We start from the raw sequence: 24,172 nt of genomic DNA, 5'->3' as shown, positions 1-24,172 counted from the left end.
GCTTGGGCTCACGCACAGTGCACTTCACCTACTGTCCTGCACCCACTGTTTGGCACTCCCTAGTGAGATGAAACCGGTACCTCAAACAGAAATGCAGAAATCACCCGTCTTCTGTGTCGCTCAGGCTGGGAGCTGTAGACAGGAGCTGTTCCTATTCGGCCATCTTGGCTCCACCTCCCATCAGTCAAAATATTTAACACTAGATAGCAGGTCAGTCAGGAGTGAGAGAGAAGTGCAGTCTGTTGATTACCTTTTCCACATCTATTTCACTCTTTTTTTCTTACTGAAACTCTCGTTTTATCCAGGGAACTTCCTTTCCCATAGTTCATGTGATTGGGGAGGTGAATCCCTTCCCTAGTTCCAGAGGTTAGTCCTGACTAATCTAAGCCAGTTAGTGCAAGACCTTTCCCTGGTAGCTGTTATTGGTCTGGGGTGGACACAAGACCTAAATTGGGTCTAATCAGACTGAGAGGAAGGGCTTGGTTCTTTGGTGAGGAAAAGACTATGTCAGGCTGGAAGTAGGTGGCCCTTATTTAAGAAGTTGAGAGTTACCTTATAATCACAAGGCAATCAAGCCTTAGAATGAAATTGACACAGTGCAATGCAGATTTTTTATTGTTGTACCCCAGAATCAAATCTAAATCTCACCCTTTTCCTGGACTGCTAATTACTAAAAAAAAAAAAAAATTCCTTGGCCGGGAGCAGTGGCTCACGCCTGTAATCCCAGCACTTTGGGGGAGGCTGAGGTGGGCAGATCACCTGAGGTCAGGAGTTCAAGACCAGCCTGGCCAACATGGTGAAACCTCGTCTGTACTAAAAATAAAAAATTAGCCAAGTGTGGTGGCACATGCCTGTAGTCCCAGCTACTTGGGAGGCTAAGGCAGGAGAATCGCTTGAACCCTGGAGGCGGCGGTTGCAGTGAGCCGAGATTGCGCCACTGCACTGCACTCCAGCCCGGGCGACGGAGACTGTCTCAAAAAAAAAAAAAAAAAAAAAAATCCCTGTAACAGAGCTCAAGGTTTCCATTACTTGTAGTTAAAATTGTTTCTAACTTAAAAATGGGAAAAAGAATGCCAGAGAATAAAGCATGGGAAGTCCCAGGATAGAAACAGTTTATTACAAAACAGGATGCTTTTACCTTTAAGAGTAGTAAAGAACCATCCACTCACACCCCCATATGCCCCTTTTATTTCTGGGCAGTGGCTTGCTTTTTTTCCTTTTTGAGTTTATAATTCAATTTATTATATACTTGATAGTAGTATATACCTGAAAATAGATGCTTTAATTATTTTTTGTATCTTCTTTTCTTTATTCCTTAGCTTCTCTCTGGTATTACATGAGGCCAGTTGATTTATTATGCTTTCCTCATTGGGTAGAGGGATATGTCAGATTATTTAACTTGTTTCTCAATGTTTCATATTTTAGAATATAAAATTATAAATGTAAGGGCCATATCTGTCTAGTGTGTTTCTTAGATATCTGAATTCAGACTTTCAGTTCTCATTTCTTTCTTTCCTTTTTTTTTGTTGGTATTTTTTATTTATTTATTTATTTATTTTTGAGACAGGGTCTTACTCTGTCGCCCAGGCTAGAGTGCAGTGGCGTGATCTCAGCTCATTGCAGCCTCCGCCTTCTGGGTTCAAGTGATTCTCCTGCCTTAGCTTCCCAAGTAGCTGGGACTACAGGTACATGTCACCATGGCTGGCTAAGTTTTGTATTTTTAGTAGAGATGGGGTTTCACCATGTTGGCCAGGCTCATCTTGAACTCCTGACCTCAGGTGATCCGCCCTCCTCGACCTCTTCCCAAAGTGCTGGGATTACAGGCATGAGCCACTGTGCCCAGCCTCAGTTCTCATTTCTCCTGACAGCCATTCTCATATTCTCAGCTACCTCCTCTCTAGTAGGAAGAGAAGGAAATCTTTATCAATTTGTATTGTTCTAGGAATCTTTCTGCTAGAAACAACTGATTTAATGTCATGGGACTGTTTAGGAAATACAATAGTATTGCTATATAAACAGAGATGCACATTATTATTAATTAGAGCTTATAACCTTTTCAATGATAACATATGTACTAAAACATGAGTGGTTGCCTTTTAGTATATACTAGGAATCAAAAGACAACCTTTGTAACTTCATTCTAACCTCGTTAAAAAACAAGGTGATGATAATTTTAGTAGGTTTTTTTGTGGGCCTGATGAGATGTTTTAAGATTTAGAATGACTGAATAATTTGGTTATGTCAAGTACAATAATCAAATCATCTTACAAATTATCCCAACAGGAAATCAATATGCTTTAATACTTGAAAGATTCTGGTAAAAGTAGTAAAAACATTGGGGGTGTGATGGGGGTGGGGCGTGATGGTGGTGGTAGAATCTGAAGGAGACCAGGACCAAATGTGTTCTTAATAGTCTGCAAAATCTTAAGAAAAACAACATGCAGCACATGCATTATGCCCAGGAATGGTGGGTAGGGCTTGGTGTGCAGGCTAGTCAGGTGTTTCCTGAAGCCAGTGCCAGCTGGAAGGGGAATTAGCCAGTAAATATAAATACTAGGAAAAAGAATTATCCACAAGATTTAGGAAAAGTGTTAAAGAAAATTATAACCCACACTTGCATACCAATTTTCTATGGCATGGTGGATAATATCAATAGTGAATATTTATTGATTATTGTGTGCCAGACACTGATCTGAATGTGTAGCCCATGTGATCCTTACAACGCTATAAAACTATGCTTCCCAGGATAGTAGCTATGAGTCATATAGGACTATTTATGTTTAAATCACTTAAAATAGAATAAGGTTATACATTTAGTTCCTTAGTTGATCCTAGTCACATTTAAGCTGTTCAGTAGTCACATAAGGCTAGTGGCTACCAGTTGATCACTGCAGAGAACATTTCCAAAATCACAGAAAGTTATATTAGGCAATGATGTTATAAGATGTATACTATTAACTAACTCTATTTATCGATAAAGAAACTGAGACTGAGACAGGTTAAATAATATATCCAAAGTCACATAGCTGGTAAGGAACACAGCCAGGATTCTAATCATCCAGTCCAGCTACAGAACCTTTGCTCTTTCACCACTATGCTATTCTGTGTATAAAGTCAGTTTGTAATAAAACACTATAATGTCTTGATAGTTTTATATTACCAAAATGCATTTATTGTTGAAAAGGGAAAGTTGCACGTAATACACAATTCTATAAAAGTATAAATCTGTTAATGTAATTGAATTGTCAGGGAGAATGTGGGCCACATCATCCTAAATCCTGTAATGAGCAAGTTATTAGAGTTGGTTGATGGCCCCAGCTGAGTTTTATCTCTTGACTACTTCCCTCCAATTATGTCTAAATACCTGTGTGTCTGTTCCCTATTTCCTCCCAGTTGTCTTTGTTAGAACCACCAGTCTCCAGAATTATTGTATTACCATTGCTGGTTCATGTTTTGGGGACTTTTAAAATGAAAGTGTCATTTCTCTAAATAGCCCTTTCTGTAGTTTCTCTTTGAGACATGTCTAGGCCCTGAGAATCTCTGAAGTGTTTGTCAGTGGCTGGTGATCACTGCGGTTGAGGGCTTGGGATTCCAGGGAAAGGTGCAAGGTGTCTAGCCAGGAAAACTTACATCTTTATTCTCTATGAGTACTACAGCACTTGAGAAGAAAAGGAGGTAGAATTCTGTTTTCTATTTGTACCCTTTGCTTGATCTAATCATTCCAAATAATATGCCTGTAGAAAACATTTCACCTCTTGCAAATTATCAATAGTGTACAAAGTAGAAGGGAATATAGAGATCTTTTATTCAATCATGTGTCTATAGAGGTTTCATTGAACACATTCTCATGCACATCTAGGTGCCAGATAAATTTAAGACTCTTCTTGGTTTTCAGAAAGCTTGCAGTCTTAATGGAAGAGACAGTGGCAGAGAGTTGTAGGTGACATTGAGGTAATTAATACAAAGTTTTACTGAAGTTCCATGGGAACATCCTTATAGGGCACTATACCGAGTAGGGATACCCTCTGAGAGCAGGAGTTCTTAATTTTGGATAAGAAGACTCTTTGGGGTTCTGACAAAAGCTTAAGGATTTCATGTTGGGGGCGGTTGTAAGATTAAAGTGGTATTTTAATATAATGGTGTTTTACCTCATCATTCAGAGAGAATCTCAGAGAAAAATATCTACACAAAGAAAAAAGTTCAAACCAAAGCACTTTGAATAGCAAAAAGGGGTCTAAAATATTTAAATCATGATTTTGAAGTATTTCTTGGTTGAAAAATTGGTTTATTGGGGAACCGTAAAATAATTATATTTAAAGCTTTTTAGAAATAAGATTTGTTGTAAAAATTTAAATAACATATGCATGTACATTAAAGCAAATAACTTTTAAAAATTGATTACCTTAATTATTTTGCCCTATTTATTTGTTGTAGTTGAAAAAACATTACATTTATCATCCTAACAATTTTTAAGCATATAGTTCAATAGTGTTAAATATATTCATGTTGTTGTATAGCAGATCTCTAGAACTTTTTTGTCTTGCAAAACTGAAACTCTATACCCATTGAGCATTAATTCCCTCTCTTCCACCAGCTCTTGGCAACCACCTTTCTACTTTCTATGATTTTGACTACTTTAGATACTTCATGTGAGTGGAATCATAGAGTATTTATATTTTTGTACCTGGCTTATTTTACTTAGCATAATGTCCTTGAGGTTCATTCGTGTCATAGCTTGTGACACTATTTCCTTCTGTTTAAAGCTGCATAGTATTCCGTTGTATACATATATCACATTTTGTTTATCTGTCCATCTGTTAGACATCTAGGTTGCTTCCACTTCTTAGCGGTTGTGAATAATACTGCAATAAACATGGGTGTGCAAATAATTCTTTGAGATCCTATTTTCAGTTCTTTTGGATGTATACACAGAAGTGAGATTGCTAGATCATATGGTAATTTTATTTTCAATTTTTTGAGAAACCTCTGTACTATTTTTAATAATAACTGTACTATTTTACATTCCCACCAACAGTGTACAAGGACTCCCATTTCTCTGCATCCTTCCTAACACTTGTTATTTTCTGTTCTTTTGATAGTGGCCATCCTAACAGGTGTAAGGTAATGAATTATTTTGCCTTTGAGAGGCCCTGGGCAGACTTTTGAGTTTCCAGTTCAGTCACCTTTTTTTCTCTACATCAGTGGTTCTCAAAGTGTGGTCCTGGAGGAACAGCATCAGTAACATCTGAGAATTTATTAGAAATGCTAATTCTTGGGCCCTACCCGAAACCTGCTAAATCAGAAATTGAGAGTTGGGCATGGCAATCTGTATCTTAACAAGCCTTCTAGGTTACTCTGATACACACTCAAGTTTGAGAACTGCTGCTCCACACTAATAATTCTCAGCCACAGTTGTGTATAAGAATCACCCGCCCAGGTGTGATTCTGTCCTGCACGGCTGTTCTCTTGAGCTGGGGTCGTTTATCTCTGTCCACCTTCTCTCCCACCTAAGTGCATGGAGCCACCCGATGGAAGATTCGATGGACATGGACATGAGCCCCCTGAGGCCCCAGAACTATCTTTTTGGTTATGAACTAAAGGCCAATAAAGATGATCACTTTAAGGTGGATAATGATGAAAATGAGCACCAGTTATCTTTAAGAATGGTCAGTTTAGGGACTGGTGCAAAGGATGAATTGCACATTGTTGAAGAAGAGGCAATGAATTACAAAGGCAGTCCAATTAAAGTAACACTGGCAACTTTGAAAATGTACAGCCAAAGCTTTCCCTTGGGGGCTTTGAAATAATACCACCAGCGCTCTTACGGTTGAAGTGTGGTTCAGGGCCAGTGCATATTAGTGGACAGCACTTAGTAGCTGTGGAGGAAGATGCAGAGTGAGAAGATGAAGAGGAGGAGGATGTGAAACTCTTAAGTATATCTGGAAAGCAGTTGGTCCCTGGAAGTGGTAGCAAGTTTCCACAGAAAAAAGTAAAACTTGCTGCTATTGAACATGATGATGATGATGATTTTGATGATGAGGAAACTGAAGAAAAAGCACCAGTAAAGAAATCTATACAAGATACTACAGCCAAAAATGCACACAAGTCAAATCAGAACGGAAAAGACTCAAAACCATCATCAACACCAAGATCAAAAGGACAAGAATCCTTCAAAAAACAGGAAAAAACTCCTAAAACACCAAAGGGACCTAGTTCTGTAGAAGACGTTAAAGCAAAAATGCAAGCAAGCATAGAAAAAGGTGGTTCTCTTCCCAAAGTGGAAGCCAAGTTCATCAGTTATGTGAAGAATTGCTTCTGGGTGACTGACCAGGAGGCTATTCAAGATCTCTGGCAGTGGAGGAAGTCTCTTTAAGAAAATAGTTTAAACAATTTATTAAAAATTTTCCATCTTATTTCATTTCCATAACAGTTGATATCTGGCTGTCCTTTTTATAATGCAGAGTGAGAACTTTCCCTACCGTGTTTGATAAATGTTGTCCAGGTTCCATTGCCAAGAATGTGTTGTCCAACATGTCTGTTTAGTTTTTAAAGATGGAACTCCACCCTTTGCTTGGTTTTAAGTATGTGTGGAATGTTATGATATGACATAGTAGTAGTGGTGGTCAGACATGGAAATGGTGGGGAGACAGAAATATACATGTGAAATAAAACTCAGTATTTTAATAAAGAAAAAAAAGAATCACCCAAGGGCTTCTTAAAATGTTTTTCTGATCTTAAGCCCCACCTCAAAGAAAGATTTTGATCCATATGGTTTAGGGGGGTTTTGCCTTGAGCCTTGGCATCAGTTTAAAAGCTCCCCAGGTGATTTTTTTGTTGTTGTTTTTGTTTTTGTTTGAGACAGGGTCTCACTCTGTTTCTCAGGCTGGAGTGCACTGGTACAATCTCGGCTCACTGCAGCCTCTACCTCCCAGCACAAGTGATCTTCCCACCTCAGCATCCCCGAGTAGCTGGAACCACAGGTGCGTACCACCACACCCAGCTAATTTTTGTGTGTACATATATAAATAGTGTTTTTTTTTTCTTTTTTTTTTTAAAGAGACGGGGTTTCACCATGCTGCCTAGGCTGGTCTGGAACTCCTGGGCTCAACTGATGTGCCCACTTTGGCTTCCCAAAGTTTGAGAGTTTAACTGAGATTACAGGTGTGAACCACCACGCCCAGCCTCCCCAGGTGATTCTAATGTACAGCCAGGGTTAAGAGCCACTGCTGTACAATCAGCTTGACCATTTCAGGACACAGGGCTTCACAGATTTTTCATTTTTAGTAGCATCATTGTCTGAACAATGTAATATGCTAGTGCTTCTCAAACTTTAACATACATCCTATCACCTGGAGACCTTGTTGAACTCTACTTTGTGATTCAGTAAGTCTAGGGTGGGGCCTGAGACTGCATTTCTAACAAGCTCACAGTTGATGCAGATTCTGCTGGTTCATGGGCCACACTTTGAGACTCAAGGTAATAAGTAACTCTCATCAAAGTCAGGGCTTTTGTTTTGGGGAAAATTCAAGTATTCAAATAGAGCTTTGTTGTCATTCCAAAAAGTCCTCACCATCCGATGTGTTCTTTTAATGGATAAATACAAGGTAATCCATCTTTGCTGGTGTTGTGCTTTCATTGATAGAAATTTCGTACAAAAGTGTTTCCCTGCATTATCTGTGTTCCAGCATCTTTGGTGATGAAAGGAAAATGAAAAGATACATAAACTTAATCTTTTTCTTTTTTTACATTTTACCATTTAGGTTATTGTTCATGCCATATGTAAATAATCATTGTGGAAGGAAGGATATGTTTTCTTTAATTCCTAAATGAGAAATTACTCTGAACGCAGAAGCAGTGGGAAGATGATGATTGTACAATGCCTAATATCCTTTATTCATTAAGACTTACACTAAAAGAAAACCCAACTCAAAACAAATTTACACATGAAAGACATATAATGGTTGTTGTAACCAATGGAAAGCATTCAAGCTTGAGTCAGTTTGATTCAGCAGCTTAGCAGGATATTAAGGAGATTGTCAGCTTCCTCCTAAAGTTGGCCCCCCACATGTTATGGAAGGGCTGAAACACTTCCAGGATACACATCTGCGCACCACTCCATCCAGAAGAGAGCTTTATGGAAGAGTGAAGAACCTTCTTTTCCAAAGGAAAATCTTCCCTCATGTTTTACTGCCCCACGTTCATTCACACATTCAATCCTGAACTAGTATCTGTGGCCAGTTGAATACCCTGTATTAATTGGCTTAGGCTTGAAGATAGGGAAACTTCACATTTTACTGTTTACTACTACTACAGTTTTTTGTGTAGGCATTTATTTATGGGTTGAATTATGTCCCCCCAAAAAGATATGCTGAGGTTCTAACTCCTGGTACTTCAGAATATGGCCTTGTTTAGAAACAGGGTTGTTGCAGATGTGGTTGAGATAAGGTCATACTGGAGGAGGGTGGGCTGCATTCCAGTGACTCATGGTGTCCTTTTGAGAAGATGGCCACGTTAATACAGAGACACAGGGAAAATGCTCATGACAAGGCAGGGACTGGAGTTATGTACCTGCAAGCCAAATATTTCCTGCAAATCACTAGAAAGTAGGAAGAGGTAAGAAAGGTTTCAGAGGGAGCCTGGCCCTGATTTCAGACTTTTAGCCTCCAGAACTGAGGAACAATAAATTTCTGTTGTTTTAAGCCACCTAGTTTTTGGTATTTTATTACAGTAGCCCTAGGAAACTAGTACAACATTCATTACTTTTAGAAATTACAAAATCAAGGGTATGTTGGAAGACAGAGGGTAGGTCATTCTAAAGGCAACAAAAAATGAAACACCATGATGTTTCCAGGGGACTATAAACATGATTGTTAGGGGTCAGTCTGTTCTCCTAAATATCTTTTAATTTTTTTTGAGTTTTCCTCATCTTCATTGCTACTCCCTATTTCATGCTACCATTATTTCTAACCTGGACTATTTCAGCAGCTTCCCAACTTGTCTCCTTGTTTTTACTCTTGCTTCCTTCCAGTCTTGTTCTAGAGACTGCAGCCACAGTTGTCTTGTCAAAGCACAAGTCTGATCATCCACTGCTGAAAAACTATTCATCATCTTTCCACTGTTTCAGTGTTCATCAATGACTTCCCATTGCTTTTAGAATGAAGATCAAATTCCCTATGTGGCAAGCAAGGTATGGTGTCATCTAGCCTACCTCATGAGTCTAGCTAAGATTCCATTCCCCATCTCTGTGGGCTGTAGTCTCTGACATCCTTTCAGTTCAAGCACCAGTGATTTGCCTCCTACCTCAAACTCTGGACAGGCAGTTTCCATTGCTTATACTGCTTTCTCTTCAATCCTACTTTCTCATTCACCTAGTTTTATACCCATTCATTTCTCACCTCTCAGCTCTTGATTGATTTCTTTGCAGTGTTCACAGGTATAATGTAATAGCTAATAATAATTATAGACAGGTCATATAGTTAACACCAATTTGAAATCATGGCTTGTTGACTCCAAAATGTAAAACCCCTAGTACTCTAACTTCCTTTTAGGCAGAGCCCATTTTCTGTCTTGATCATCTTTGTATCCCATCTAACATAATGCTTTGCACATAGTAGGTGGTGAACGAATATTAGTGTAATTTTTTCAAGAAAACATGAATGAATGAAATGTATTACGGTTTTAAGAAAGTAAGGGGCTAGTCATTGTGTCAGAGATGAGGGTCCATTAAGGAGCTTGTACTTCATTCTGCAGTCAGTGGTTCCAGAATTTTTGACCACATTGGCAAGTGTCATTTTAAACACTGTGGAGACTAACATAAAGTTCACAACCTTTTTGTTTTGCCAGGTCAGGACATTAAAAAATGCTACCCCTGCCACCATGATTTCATAAAACAAAGAATATAGTGATTCTAAATGTGTAATCATAGAATACAGATAATTTAAAGTGAATACATTTGGTTTCATGGAAAAATCACATTGTCTTTATTTTTCTCAGTCCCATTGTGCAACACACTAGTGGAAAGGTATGGATGGGCATCCGTCAGTGGATCAATATTTAGGCAGCCCACATAGGGAATTTTGAAGGAATTTATGTCGGCACATGGCATGGTCAGCTTTTTGTTTTACGTAGGTGACCATGTCAGCTGTTTGGAGGCAGGACCGTAAGAGGCAAAGTAGATTCTGGAATGAGGATATTGCTAGAGTGGTCTAGATGTGAGGTGATGAAGTATTGATTTAAATTTGCAAAGGTAAGGATGAAGTGTATTGCAGAGATATTTAGGATATATTGTCAGTTGGACTTAGTTTTTCTTTTATTAATGATTCTTAAAGGGTGGGGAACCAGAATCACTGGAGCTAAATATGTGTATGTACATGTACACAAAGACATGCATATAACCGGCATACCTTGTTTTTTTGTGCTTCACGTATATTACATTTTTTACAAATTGAAAGCTCCACAACCCTGCATCAGACAAGTCTACCAGCACCATTTTTCTGACATAAAGTGCTCATGTTGTGTCTCTGTGTCATATTTTGGTAATTCCTGCAATATTTCAAACTTGTTCATTATTAGTATATCTGTTATGGTGATCTGTGATCAGTGATCTTTGACACTACTATTGTAATTGTTCTGGGGTGCCACAAACCACACCCATATAAGATGGCAAACTTAATTGATCAACGTGTGTGTTCTGACTACTCTACCTACCGGCCGTTACCCTGTTTCTCTCCCTCTCATCAGACATTCTTATTCCCTGATAACGCAGCAATATTGAAGTGAGGCCTACAGTGGCCTCTTGAGTATTCAGGTGAAAGGAACAGTTGCATGTCTCTCACTTGAAATCAAAAGCTGGAAATGATTAAGCTTAGTGAGGAAGGCAGTTGGAAGCCAAGATAAGCTAAAAGCTAGGCTTCTTGCAACAGTTAGCCAACCCATGAATGCAAGGGAAACGTTCTTGAAATTAAAAGTGCTACTTCAGTGAACATACTAAGAAAGCAAGACGTCCTTATCTTTGGTATGGAGAACGCTTGAGTGATTTGGATAGATCAACATTCTTCTATTACAGTATTCCCTTAAGCCAAAGCCTAATCCAGAACAGTCTCTAACTTTCTTCAATTCTGTGAGAGCTGAGAGAGGTGAGGGAGTTGGAAGAAAAGCTGGAAGATAGAAAAGATTGGTTCATGAGGTTTAAGGAAAGAAACCATCTCCATAAAAGTGTGAGGTGAAGCAGCAAGTACTGATACAGAAGCTGCAGCAAGTTATCCAGAAGATCTAAGGTCACAAATAAAGGTAGCTATACTAAACATCAGATTTTTAATGTAGACAAAACAGTCTTCTACAGGAAGAAGATGTTATCTAGGACTTTCATAGCTAGAGAGAAGTCAATGCCTGGCTTCAAAACTTCAAAGGACAGGCTGACTTTCTTGGTAGGGAGTAATACAGCTGATGACTTAAAGACAATGCTTATTTACCATTCTGAAAATCCTAGGACCGTTAAGAATTATGCTAAATCTATTCTTCCTGTGCTCTATAAATGAATCCACAAGCCTGGGTGACAGCACATCTCCTTACAACATGGTTTACTGAATATTTTAAGCCCACTGTTGAGACCTACTGCTCAGAACAAAAAGATTTCTGGCAAAATATTACTGCTCATTGACAATGTTCCTGGACACCCAAATACATCTCATAAGGCTATAGCTGCCATAGATAATGATTCCTCTGATGGATCTGGGTAAAGTAAATTGAAAATCATCTGGAAAGAATTCAATATTCTAGATGCCATGAAGAACATTTGTGATTCATGGGAGGAGGTCAAAATGTCAACATTCAGCTGGGTATGGTAGCTCACACCTGTAATCCCAACACTTTGGGAGGCCAGGGCAGGAGGAATACTTTGGGTCCAGGAGTTTGAGACCAGCCTGGGCAACATAGGGAGACCCTGTATCTACAAAATATAAAAATAGGCAGGTATGATGGTGCACACCTGTGGTCCCAGCTACTTGAGAGGCTGAGGTGGGAGGATCTCTTGAGCCTGGGAGGACAGGGCTGCAGTGAGCTGTGATTGCTCCACTGCACTTCCAGCCTGGGTGACAGAGACTGTCTCAACAACAACAACAACAAAAAAATAAACTTTAACAGGAGTTTGGGAAAAGTTGACTCCAGCCCTCTTGGATGACTTTAAGGGATTGAAGACTTGATGGAGGAAGTAACTGCAGATGTGGTGGAAATAGCAAAAGAACTAGCACTAGAAGTGAAGCCTGAAGATGTGACTGAATTGCTGCAATCTCATGATCAACCTTGAATGGATGAGGGGTTGTTTCTTATGGATAAGCAAAGCAAGTAGTTTCTTGAGATGGAATCTACTCTTGGTGAAGGTGCTGTAAACATTATGGAAATGACAGCAAAGGACTTAGTACATAAACTTAGTTGATAAAGCAGCAGCAGGGGTTGAGAGGATTGACTCCAATTTTGAAAGAAGTTCTACTGTGGGTAAAATGCAATGAAATGGCATTACATGCTACAGAGAAATCTTTCCTGAAAGGAAGAGCCATTCAACATGGCAAACTTCACTGTTGTCTTATTTTAAGAAATTGCCACAGCCACCTCAGCATTCAGCAACCACCACCCTGATTGGTCAACAGCCATCAACATCACGGTAAGATCCTCGACTAGCAAAAAAAATTACAACTCGCTGAAGGCCCAGGTGATGGTTAGCCTTTTTTAGGAATAAAGTATTTTTAAATTAATGTGTATATATATATATATATTACGGTTTTTAGACATAATGCTGTTACACACTTAGTAGACTAAAGTATAATTTAAACATTTAAACATAACTTTCATATGTACTGGGAAACCAAAAAAATATGTGGCTTATTTTATTGAAATTTTTTTTGTTATGGTGGTTTGGAACTGAACCCAAAATGTCTTGGAGGTATTCCTATATATGCGTAGACTTGCTTTATATCTGAACTAGAATCATCAAGAGTAAGGCCTAGCTATATGTATTTTTTAAAGCTACAAGTGTGATTTTGGTGCTCATCATTAGTTAAAAACCATGAGATGGTCAGTGGAAGGAGCAGGAGTGGTCAAGGAGTACTCACAGGTTTTTATTTTGGATTAATTATATAGAGGATTTTGGAAGAATAGTTTGAATTCCTTCAATAATCTATCCCACTTTGTGAAAACAATTTGTATTAAACGGGCTGAACTCAATGAGAGCAGCCTTCGTTCTTTACCCTCAGATAGTAATTCTGGTTCATCACTATGGCTTCTTTGGTACTTTTAGGTACTGAAGAGCAATCTCATTTTCAGGTATTGAAAAGTTCATTCCAGTCTATTGTCTTCAAAATGAGACTATATAAGAAAGCAAATATAATTACATTAACAACTAAAATGTACTAATCACAAGAAATGTGCAAGATCTGAATGAAAAAAACATTTAAATAATACTATAAGATTTCAAAAAATGGCTTTAAAATAGTAATATGTATCATATTCTTGGATAGGAAAACTAAACGTCACTGTCAGTTCTCGTTATGTTAGTTTATAGATTTAACCCACTCCTGATAAAAATACCAATAAGCTGTCTAAGGCACAAATCAAGCTGATTCTAAAATTCTGGGGAAAAATTTGCAAGCCAGAAAAGCTATGAAAACTCTGAAAAAGAAAGGCATGTGGGGAATAGAGATCCACTGTGCTGGATATTAAAATATATAATATCAGTAAAAGTTTGTTTCTAGTGTGCAAATAGACACCTGCTACAATAGGATAGAAAGTTCAGAAATAGGATCAAATACTCATGAGAATTTAGCATATGATAATGATGACATTCCACTTTAGTGAGGAAAAGATGATCTTAGGAAAGCTAAGTAGCCATCTGGGGAGAAAGGAAAGGATGTGCCTATCAGCATGATCAATTTGAAATAGAACAAAATTTCAAATGTAAAAAAAAGAAACAAAAATATTAGATGAAAGCAAGGGATAATTTTCTTACTAACTTAGAGTAGGGAAGACTTATCAGTCTATGTCACAAAATTCAGAAGCCATGGAATTCAGTCACATACAAAAAGTCAAAACATCTTCAATTAAAAAACAACAACATAAGTCAAAAGACAAGATACACACTGGAAAAACATTATTTGTGACTCCTATCTCAGAGAACTAATCTCGATAATACAGAGAAAATGTCTTGAAAATGATAAAGAAAAAGAGTCAATAGAAAAAGCGGCAAGGAAACTTAAAAATAGTTAACAGAAAAAGAAATGCAAGTGAACTCTTAACATGTGCAACTTCACTGAAGTGAAATGTAGATTAAAATTACATTGAAAAAATGACTTTCACTTAAGAGTGAAATAAAATAGGTTGCTACAGGCATACTCTCCCACTAGACAAAACTGGATACATTACAGAAATCATCTTAAAGTCAACGGAGAGCTGTGGAAATAAGGTCTAGATGAGCTAAAATTACAGAAAAGGGAGAATTATTCCAAAGTAACTTAATAACGGTACACTCTTTGTTTCTCTAGGGACAGGCTGTGAATCAGGCTTAGTCCAAGGAAAGGGCTTCTACTTGGGGACAGAAGTCAGCAACCTTTTAGCAGCTGTATGGTGCTGTCATGACAAATTAAAATATTGAGGAGCCTTAAATGCACAAACAATTTTCATTTTGGAATATTTTCATAGTTCTGTGGTTACACGGAAATGGGAGAGCTAGCCCCAAAACTTCTAAAAGGCAGATTGAAATTTCTTTAAATTGTACAGTGCTGCCACGGAGGAGCTCTACTTAAAACACATGGCTGGTTACCCTTTCAAGACATTTGCCAAGTTTTGAAACTGAATGAAGTAGGAGGCTAAAGAGGTAAGCTGAAAACTTTTGAAGGACAGAACTGTCTCTGTTAACTTCCAGGGCTAAGGCAATGTATACCCTTCAGGGTTTAGGAAGATGAACATACCAGAGATAGCTTGAATCCTACTAAACTTGCAGGATATTTCTGATTAAGCACAAATTCTGATTGGATTGAGTTGATTAACCACTCACTCTTATTGCCTAATGGAGTAAAAGGGAAATCCTCTCTGGTGGAAGATAAAATTATCTGGAACATCTATGGTTCTTCTATCTACAGTGCCTGGCACACAATATAATAATATCTAGATATGTAAAGATGAAAGACAATGAAAATCAAGAGAAAAATGCAGATCCACAGATATGACATATTAATGTTAGCAGATAATTATCATATGTTAAATGATATGTTCAAAATAGAGGAGAGGACAAGATGAAAGGATGGAAAATTGAAAGCAATCGGAATGTTTAAATAATAATCAGAAAGTTTGGAACTAAAAAATGCAATATCTGAAATTAAAAACAATGAATGAGTTTAGCTGGAGAGGGCACATAGCAGAATCCAGAATTAGTAAACTGAGATATAGATCAATATAAAATACTTCAACAGAAACACAGAGAGGGAAAACAAAATGGGAAAAAGACTAGCATATAATAGACATGTGAGACATACACACAATTGAAGCCCCAGAGGAAAAGAAGAGAATAAGGCTAAAGCATTATTTGAAAGGGTAATAACCAATAATTTTTTTAAAACTAATGAACGACATCAACCCAGAGACTCAAGTTCACAAAACCCCAAGTAGGAAAAAAAAGAAGAAACCACACTTACGCACTTCATGGAAAATCAGCAGATAAACAAAGGCAAAGTCATTGAGAAGATCTTAAAGTGGTTAGAGAAGATTGCCTTCAAAGAAGCAACAATGTAACTGACAACTGATGTCTTGTCAGAAACAAATCCCAAATGCAGTGAAATTAATATCTTTAAAACTGCTTATAAAAAATAGCCTAGAATTCTATGCCTAGCAAAAATTTGCTTCAAAAATAAGGAAAAGATAAAGACATTTTCAGACAAAGACCAAGGGAATTCCTTTCCAGCAGTGCTCCTCTACAAGAAATATTAGGAACAAAATGATACTGGACAGAACATGGAAATGCAGGAGGTAATGAACAACACATGAAAATATATGTAGTATGTAAATATAAATAATTTCTGTACAAGACAATAATTGCCATGTCTTGACTTTATTTGTGGAACTAAAATGCATAACAACACTGAAAATGAATTTAGGACAGCAAATAGATTTTAAGTTACTACGTTCTAGAAGTATCAGGAAAATGAAAAAATAATTCATATTATGATGTAATAAGCCAAATATGTGTTTTGTGATCTATAAGTCAAACACCAAAAGTTAATAGAAACCTCTGTGACTTAGCACTCCTAAGTAGTTACTTAATATGAATGAAAATATTTGTCCACAGAAACACCTGTACACTAATGTTTGTGATAGTTTTATTTGTAGTAGCCTCTGAAGGAAACAACCTAAATGTCCTTTAATAGCAGAATAAATAAGTTGTGGAATTTATATTCCTACCATGGAATACTAGTTAGAAATAAAACAGAACAAAGACATGGATTAATCTCATAAACATAATGTGTAAAAAAAACTGTAAAAGAGTAAATACTTTATGTTTCCATTGTATGGTAGACATACTTGTGTATGATAGATGCACCTGACAGCAATAACTTAAGCATACCCCAAGAACGGCTCTGTATGGCAGATAAACCCAAATGTGTGTTTGGAGGTCCCAGTGTGGCCAACCCAAAGATTCATTTCTTATCTATGAGGAACGTCTGAGCCTCCAGCCCTTGTCCTGTGGAAAGTGGGTGCACAAGGGATTGAAACCCTTTATTTTGGATTAAATGAAGGTTGTCGGGCAAGGGTTGTTAGGGGGAGGGTGTTAAGTGAAAACACTATATAAACTGCATGCTTTCTGTAGGCAGTGGCAGTTCTCCTGTCCAGTCTGCTGCCACTGGACCACCCTGTATGTAAGTTCGCCTCAAAAAACCCTATGGCTCATTTGCTAGCTCTGGGTCTCTTTGGCCTGTCAAACCTGGTGCTCTCCTTATTGGAGTGTGTAGGGGTCAAGCATGACATCCATTTATATGAAGTTCTAGAACAAATATATGACGGGGGGAGGTGTTAACTAGAAGGGGTCATGGAAACTTTCTGGAATGATAGAAATGTTCTATATCTTGATTGGGGTGGTGGTTACCCAAATGTGTACATTTGTCAAAAATTATCAAACTATATCTTAAAAATCTCTGCATTTTGTTTTAGTAAATTTACCTTAACAAATAATTATTAACAAAACATCAATGTAAGGGAAAAGTAGAAAAATATAATTAGTCGAAAAAAAGGCAAGTAAAGAGGAAATAAGGAACTAGATAGGCCAAATAGAAAACAAATAGTAAGATGGTCGGTGTAAGTTCAATTGTATCAGTAATTACATTAAATGAAAAGGGACTGAACATTCCAGGTAAAAGAAACAATTTGTTGGTTTTATTTGTGCATTTCTTCATGTGTCTGTGCTGCATTCAAGAGACATATTTTAAAGAGTAAGATACAGAAAGGTAAAAAGTAAAAGGGTAGCTGGGCACAGTGGCTCACACCTGTAATCCCAGCACTTTGGGAGGCCGGGGCGGGCAGATCACGAGGTCAAGGGATCGAGACCATCCTGGCCAGCATGGTGAAACCCCATCTCTACTAAAAATACAAAAAATTAGCTGGGTGTGGTGGTGCGTGCCTGTAGTCCCAGCTACTCGGGAGGCTGAGGCAGGAGAATCGCTTGAAACTGGAAGGTTGAGGTTGCAGTAAGCCAAGATCGCGCCAGTGCACTCCAGCCTGGGCAACAAGAGCAGAACTCGTCTCAAAATTAAAAAAAAAGTAAAAGGGTAGGCAAAAATATAGCACGCAAACATTAACCCAAAGCAAACTAGCATAGCAATATTAATCTGCAGAGTAGAATCATTTTTCAGGCTATGTGTCTGAAACTACTGAATATATCAGGTATAAAGTTAACACCAAATATAATGTGATTCCCATGTTCAGAATTAAAAACTACCATGGTTCAGATTAGTGAGAGAATTCTTTTCAGGTAAAAAGAGCAACGAACATTTTTCAGAACCATTAGAGGGAAGTAAATCTAGAAATAATAGGAATTTTCTAGGGTTTGTAGAACCAGAAGAAAGTTATTTCCCTTAACCGCATACGTGGCTTCAGGAGAGGTCAGATTGGAAATTAATACCAGAACCCTTTGTATTATTTGCAATGAGTAACAAGTCTTCTGCTGAAGTTGACCATTTTGTGAACTCTGCTTGAAAGGGCTCAATCTTGTGGGTTTAATTACTCTTCGCTAATCATGTATATTATTCTTAGAAAGTAAAGACTACTTTTTAGAAAATGGCCAGCGTTCAAATCTAGGATGCATCACTTACTAGTTAGGAATACTAGGTCAGCCAGTTCCTTAACCTCCATTGGCCTCAGTTTCTGTCAGGAGCTCAGGCAAGCTAGAGAGAGCTGAGCTGCCAGTTGTCAGGGCAGCTGATTAAGACCACAAGCCAAAATGAAATTAACATTCAAGTGTTTAATCTCTTAGAGTGATAATATGAAGGCTACCCTAGCCCTGTTCCATTTTCCCCCATGGCATCAGTGGAGGATCAGGCAATCAAGCAGAGTTGGCTACCTACCTCCCACAGCATCTATTTGGCCTACAGAGAAACCTGTCACCCTTGTGTCCCTGAATCTCAGGAAGTACAGTTGCTTGCACTGCTTGCTTCTCTCCCAGCTCTCAGGGGGCAGCTCTCAGACCTCTCCAAAGGACAGTCTGGCACTAGTCTTGGCGCTCCTTAAAGGTCTATGATTGCTATCAGGTCTTCCTAAGAATCCTCTTGCACTCTAGTCTGGTGAGACAGGGCAAACCTGTGAATATGTGCAGCTCAGCAAGCACCAACTGCAGAGTGAGGTGCTCTTCTTCCCTTCTGACAAGGATTTCTCCCGTCTCTTCAAAGGATTTTCTTGCTGTCCCCTTGACCTGGCTTGAAGGAGGAGAGAATGTCCCTATGAGGAAGAAAACAAAATGCCAGGATGCTCTCATTTCTTCTCACTTTGAGAAATCACCTCTTCTCATTTTTCTGTCTCTCTGGGTCTCTCCTAAATAAGTTGAGGGTAGGTGGTGGTTACTGAACCAGTCTGGCAACCTCTCACTAAGTTACCAGCTGACTTTAGAATGAATACACACTTGATGCCCATTGGCTTCAGTTCTGGGGGCTTAATAGGACTCCCCGGATGATAAGAAAAGTCCCTTGTGAATTTGTAGCAGACTAAAAGAGAACCAGAATAATCATCTGTTTAAATAACTAGGTTATATATGTCATAAATTATATTGAATATTTTGTCTTACTCTGTTAGGGTCTGTCATGTCATATGTCTTAACTATTTGTCAGCTGTATGACTGAGGGTTAATTTGTTAGAGGATGGCATTTTCTGAACAAATATTTTAAAATATAATTAAAACATGAAATTAGATAGACTCTTTTCCCTGCTTAACTGGCTTTTATGACTTACACCCTCAGCATGGGGCTTCACTTTTCATATGATTTTTCTCTCTCTTAAGGGTTTTCTGTAATTGAGACACATAATCTACTACTGAACTGTGATACAATTATAGTGTTTCAACTAAATTGATATGGCAGTTTCTTAACTAAGAATAGTATTTTAGCCATTGTAGGCATTATGGAATTTTGAGAATCAAAGCATTTTTGAGAACCAAAGCAGTTTATGGCAAAAAAATTTTAATTTTCTATATTTACTTTTATCTTTATAGCAAAAAAAAAAGTTGTATAGACCAGATTCATCATAACATGTCTAGTAACGCAATGAAGAGAATATTTTAGGCATTCAGAATATATATCTGAGACTCACGATCAATATTTATTTTAGAAAACATTCCGATTTTCATTCTCTTGCCCTCACATTTTCATGAAATTCCTTTTTTGAAGGGTATTACATACCTAAGAAGGAGAGAATGCATTCAAAATCATTTTAAAAAGCTTTTAAATTTGGGATCATTTTAGATTTGCTTTCAATGAGTTGCAAAAATAGCATAGAGTTCCTGTATACCATTCCCCCAGCTTTTCCTTATGTTAACATCTATAACTATAATAAAATGCATTTTAATAATAAAAATACAATTTTTGTATAAAGATCTGGATAGTTGAGATCATTGCTATCTATCTTTCTCAGTTATCTTTTTTAGATTTAAACTTTAAGAAGGTAAAATTTAGGTCTAATTGGATTGATGCCCTAACAAAATTATTTATTGCCACTACTCTGCATTTAGTAAGTCAGAGTTACTTTTGATATTAAATTGTATTACATTCTATTTATTTATATAACCCATTTTTATTCTGTGTCTCCTATCAGCTAAACTCTTACAAAGTCCTTGTCCTTAATGAGCTTATCTTCTAGTTGGAAAACAAAAAAGAACAAATGACATGGACAATTATAATACCAATACAATGGATATTACAATACAATAAAGTTCAGTAGTTGTGGGAGTATATAAGACATGACTCTAACCCAGTCTTGGGGGATCGCCAAAGCAATGACATAGGTTTCAACTGTAACATAAGGAAGTAGGAAGCATACCAGTAAAGAATAGATTATTTCAGGCAGAGGAACAAGAAGGGGAAAGGCTGGGAAGTGAGAATTGGAGAGAGAAGGGAAAGGAGGAAGAAGTGAGACATAGGCAGAGACAGAGGGATGGAGATAGAGAAAGAGAGAGAGATTAGTGTTTTCCAGGAAGAGAGAACCAATCAGGAGGATAGGACTAGGAAGGAGGGATGGGTAGGTTAGTTGAGTGGTGAGAAAGTCAGGGGATGGTGAAATGTAAGGCTGGAGAAGGAAGGAAAGGCTGCATCATGAAGGTCTTGCAAAATCATGTTAAAGGGTTCGCTTGGGGGACAATGGGAAGCCTCTGACTTGTTTTAAACAAGGAAGTGACATGATCTGATTTGTGTTTGGAGAGTACTCTGGCTACAATTTGGAGAATGGGTTGGGGTGGAGCAATACTAAGCAGGCAGTGTTAGGATGCTACTGCAACAATCTGGGTAAAAGACGTGGCCTGAACAGGGTAGTCGTAAGGCAAATGAATGAAACTGAGAAATATTTTGACATCCAAAATGGCAGAACTTTGTCATTGCTGTGTAATAGATTGCCTATTCAGGCAGACATTGAATGGGGTGCTCTTTGCAGTGGTTTCCTTGAAATAGATCTTCACAGTACTTCACTCCGTTGGTTATATAATTTTTCCTATATGTGTAGAAGAGAGAATAGAGAATAAACAAACACAAAAACAAAACCCAAACAACCAATCAAACAAAAACCAGGTTCCTCTGAGGTCTTTAGCTGGGGGCTCTTTTTCTGTATCCTATGTCTTCTTCAGTCTTGTCGGTTCTTCCATCCAATTGCCTCTCAGATCCTCGGCTCCCCTGCGTTTCTCCTTCTCACCTCCAGTTTGAGTCCTCATTACTTCACATTTTATTTATGACAGTAAACTTCCTTGGCTTCCCTGTTTTTTTTTCTCAGTTCTGCTGCATATTAACCTCTCTAGAAATCTGTTTTTACCTTGATCCTCTCCAAGTGTTGGATAATATAGAGTGGCTCTGTTTTGTGGCCTAGCTCGTATACAGAGTCTACCTCTGTGCATTCTGGGTCTATGTTCCAAGGGCCTTATGTCATGGGACAACCCTGCTCCACCCCTAAAACCCACCTTCTAGACATGAGCTGCCTAATGCATAGCCACTAGCCACCTGTATGACTCAACTCTTGAAATTTCTCCAGGGGGCTGGGGAACTGAACTTTGAATTACTATTAGTTAATTGGCATTTAAATTTAAAAAACTGAAGCAGTTTTGTTGGTGTGGATTTGAATATTAATGGAAGATGATTTTTTGATATTTGATGGAATTACTGGAAAACTTTTAAGTGTGTTTGGAACAACTTGAGTATGTGAATTCACTTTTTCAGTTGCAAATTTTACCATATCTAAGTTCAGATCAAGTGTTTCTGTTGAAAATTTAGTACCCAAATTGAGATATGCTTAAGTGTGACATGCACATTATATTTCAAAGACTTGGTATGAGTAAAATAATGTAAAACATCTCCATAATTTTTGTATATCGATTGCATATTGAAATAATAGCATTTTGGATATACTGAGTTAAAATATTAAAGTAAATGTCAACTGTTGCTTTTTGCTTTTTTAATGGGTTTATTAGAAAGCTTTAAATTATATGTGTGGCATGCATTATATTTCTACCAGATAGTGCCATTCTAGAGCAGTTTGGGCCATTTTCCTTATTCTCTCATCCCTTCAACTTAGATTTTCCAGGGAAGCCTCAATTTTTAATATTTTCTGTAACACCTCCCCCCAATCTTCATAAGTAACTCATACTTATTAAATTGTTCGTTTGAATGAATGTTTTGGAACATATGATCCAGGCTTCCACCCAACCCCCCGCCAGTGTTTTCTAATGTTCTTCACATCCAGAGTCTCTCTCTCTCTTTTTTTTTTTTTTTTTTTAAATAAGGCCTACATATGCTTCTGGGTCCAACTCAGATATGCTTCTGGGTCCAGCCCAGAAGATCTGCCCCACCCCCCCCCCCCGTACCTTCTTTGACCAGCAGCCATCGGTTGCCATTTCCTATCCCTCCATTCCTAGGGCACCACTTTCCCTACTGCTTTGCATAGCTCTGACTTCTTACATGTAAATCTTACCCTCCCTTCTAAAAATTCACCTGAGTCAAGCATTATGCTTTCTCACTCCTTTGACACCTACCCATCAGATCTAATTTTTTTGAGCAATACAAAGGCTCAATGAGGACCAGTTTATTAATAGCTCAGTGTGGGAAATTCCAAATATTTGAAGTCTATCCCTGTTGAGTTGCCAAATACTAGATTTGGTGCTCTTAATAAATTTAAAATATATATTTATGTTTGTGTGGATGTGCAGCAGTGGAAAAAGCAGTTGCCGTGGAGTTGGCAAACTAAGGCCTTTATTCCGTTTTTGTCTCTCTGGCGCCTGACCTTGGGCAAGTGCACTTCATCTTTCCGGAACTTTCTTCATCTAGAAAACAGTTAGATTAGGTAATCCCTAAAGTGCATTGCAAATCACATATTTTACAAGTCTGTGATGGAAATCTTTTTCAAATGCCTTATACACTACTCTGAATTTTTTTAAATGGAACATGCTGAACAGAAATTAGCATTTTTTTTCAAAATGTCAGATTCGTTATTAGGAATGTCAGTTATTATGCACTGACGATGTAATGCAGCTAAGGGGTTATTGTGGTGTTTATGGCTGCTTACTCTCCAGAGCATGTAGTTTTTATTTTTAAATTAATGTCTGCCCTTTAATTTACTCTTTTAATGTCAGACCTGTTACTTCTTACTACTGACATCTTGACACCAGTTCTGATTGTATTAACACCTTCCCTATCCCTATCCTACCTAATTTGGGACTACTTTGGTGATGTGGAGAAGCCTGATAATGATAATCTTGTTTGCCTTATGTCTGAAATTGGTCATTTCGTTTCTCAGCAATCATTTATTGGGTGCCTATACCTGTATGTGAGGCACAAGATGATGTAGGGGCTGAGGAGGAAATAATTTATAAACCATCTTAATAGCCTTGGGGGGCTTTATGGTGAGAAATGTGTCTGACCTTTAGTGCAGGGCTTCTACATGCCTTTTTCTTCACTTCTCAGTTTCCAGCCTCTTTCCAAATGGCCGAGTTTCCCAGACAAGTCACCTGTGGATAATAGAGGGCTAATAATAATAATGGTTAATAAAAACAGTGGGGAACTCTCACAGAAATATGCAGAGACACAAATAGAAGAGAACAGAAAGTTCAGAAATAGACTCCCTGTGTCTATATAGGAACTGGGCGTATAATAGGAATAGTTTCCTAAAACAGAGAGAAAATAGTAGGTAGTGTTTCATTTAATTCTTACAATAAGCTTGTGAACTAGGTAACATTATTCTCATTTTATAGATAAGGTAAAGAGTGGTTCAGAAACTTGCCCAAAGTCACAGCGGAAATAAGTGGTATATCTAGGAGAAGTTGTTTCTTTCATCTTTGGTCTACTCTACCTCTATATGGGCCACTTGATGTTTTAGATCATCTTCATCCTTTTAGATGATTTACTGGTCAAAGGAAACTTAGAAAAGTGATTCTCAACCAGGATTAATGTTCTCACTC

At 37.9% G+C, this 24,172-nt stretch overlaps 1 protein-coding gene and 1 pseudogene across 1 annotated transcript in view; both read left to right on the top strand.

The window, feature by feature from the left end:
* The window catches only part of LOC116812267 (Fanconi anemia group B protein-like), a 44,915-nt gene extending 39,578 nt beyond the window's left edge, over positions 1-5,337 (top strand). Inside the window, exon 4 of the mRNA XM_058441830.1 lies at positions 5,203-5,337. Coding sequence (XP_058297813.1) covers positions 5,203-5,337 — 135 coding nt within the window. The remainder of the gene's footprint in view (positions 1-5,202) is intronic.
* A 191-nt stretch (positions 5,338-5,528) lies between these two features.
* On the top strand, positions 5,529-6,381 carry LOC116811004 (nucleophosmin-like; annotated as a pseudogene).
* The last annotated feature ends 17,791 nt before the right edge of the window (positions 6,382-24,172 follow it).

Source organism: Hylobates moloch, unplaced genomic scaffold, assembly GCF_009828535.3.
Source record: "Hylobates moloch isolate HMO894 unplaced genomic scaffold, HMol_V3 SCAFFOLD_7, whole genome shotgun sequence".
Classification (NCBI taxonomy): domain Eukaryota; kingdom Metazoa; phylum Chordata; class Mammalia; order Primates; family Hylobatidae; genus Hylobates; species Hylobates moloch.
This window is presented reverse-complemented; position numbering and strand designations above follow the sequence as displayed.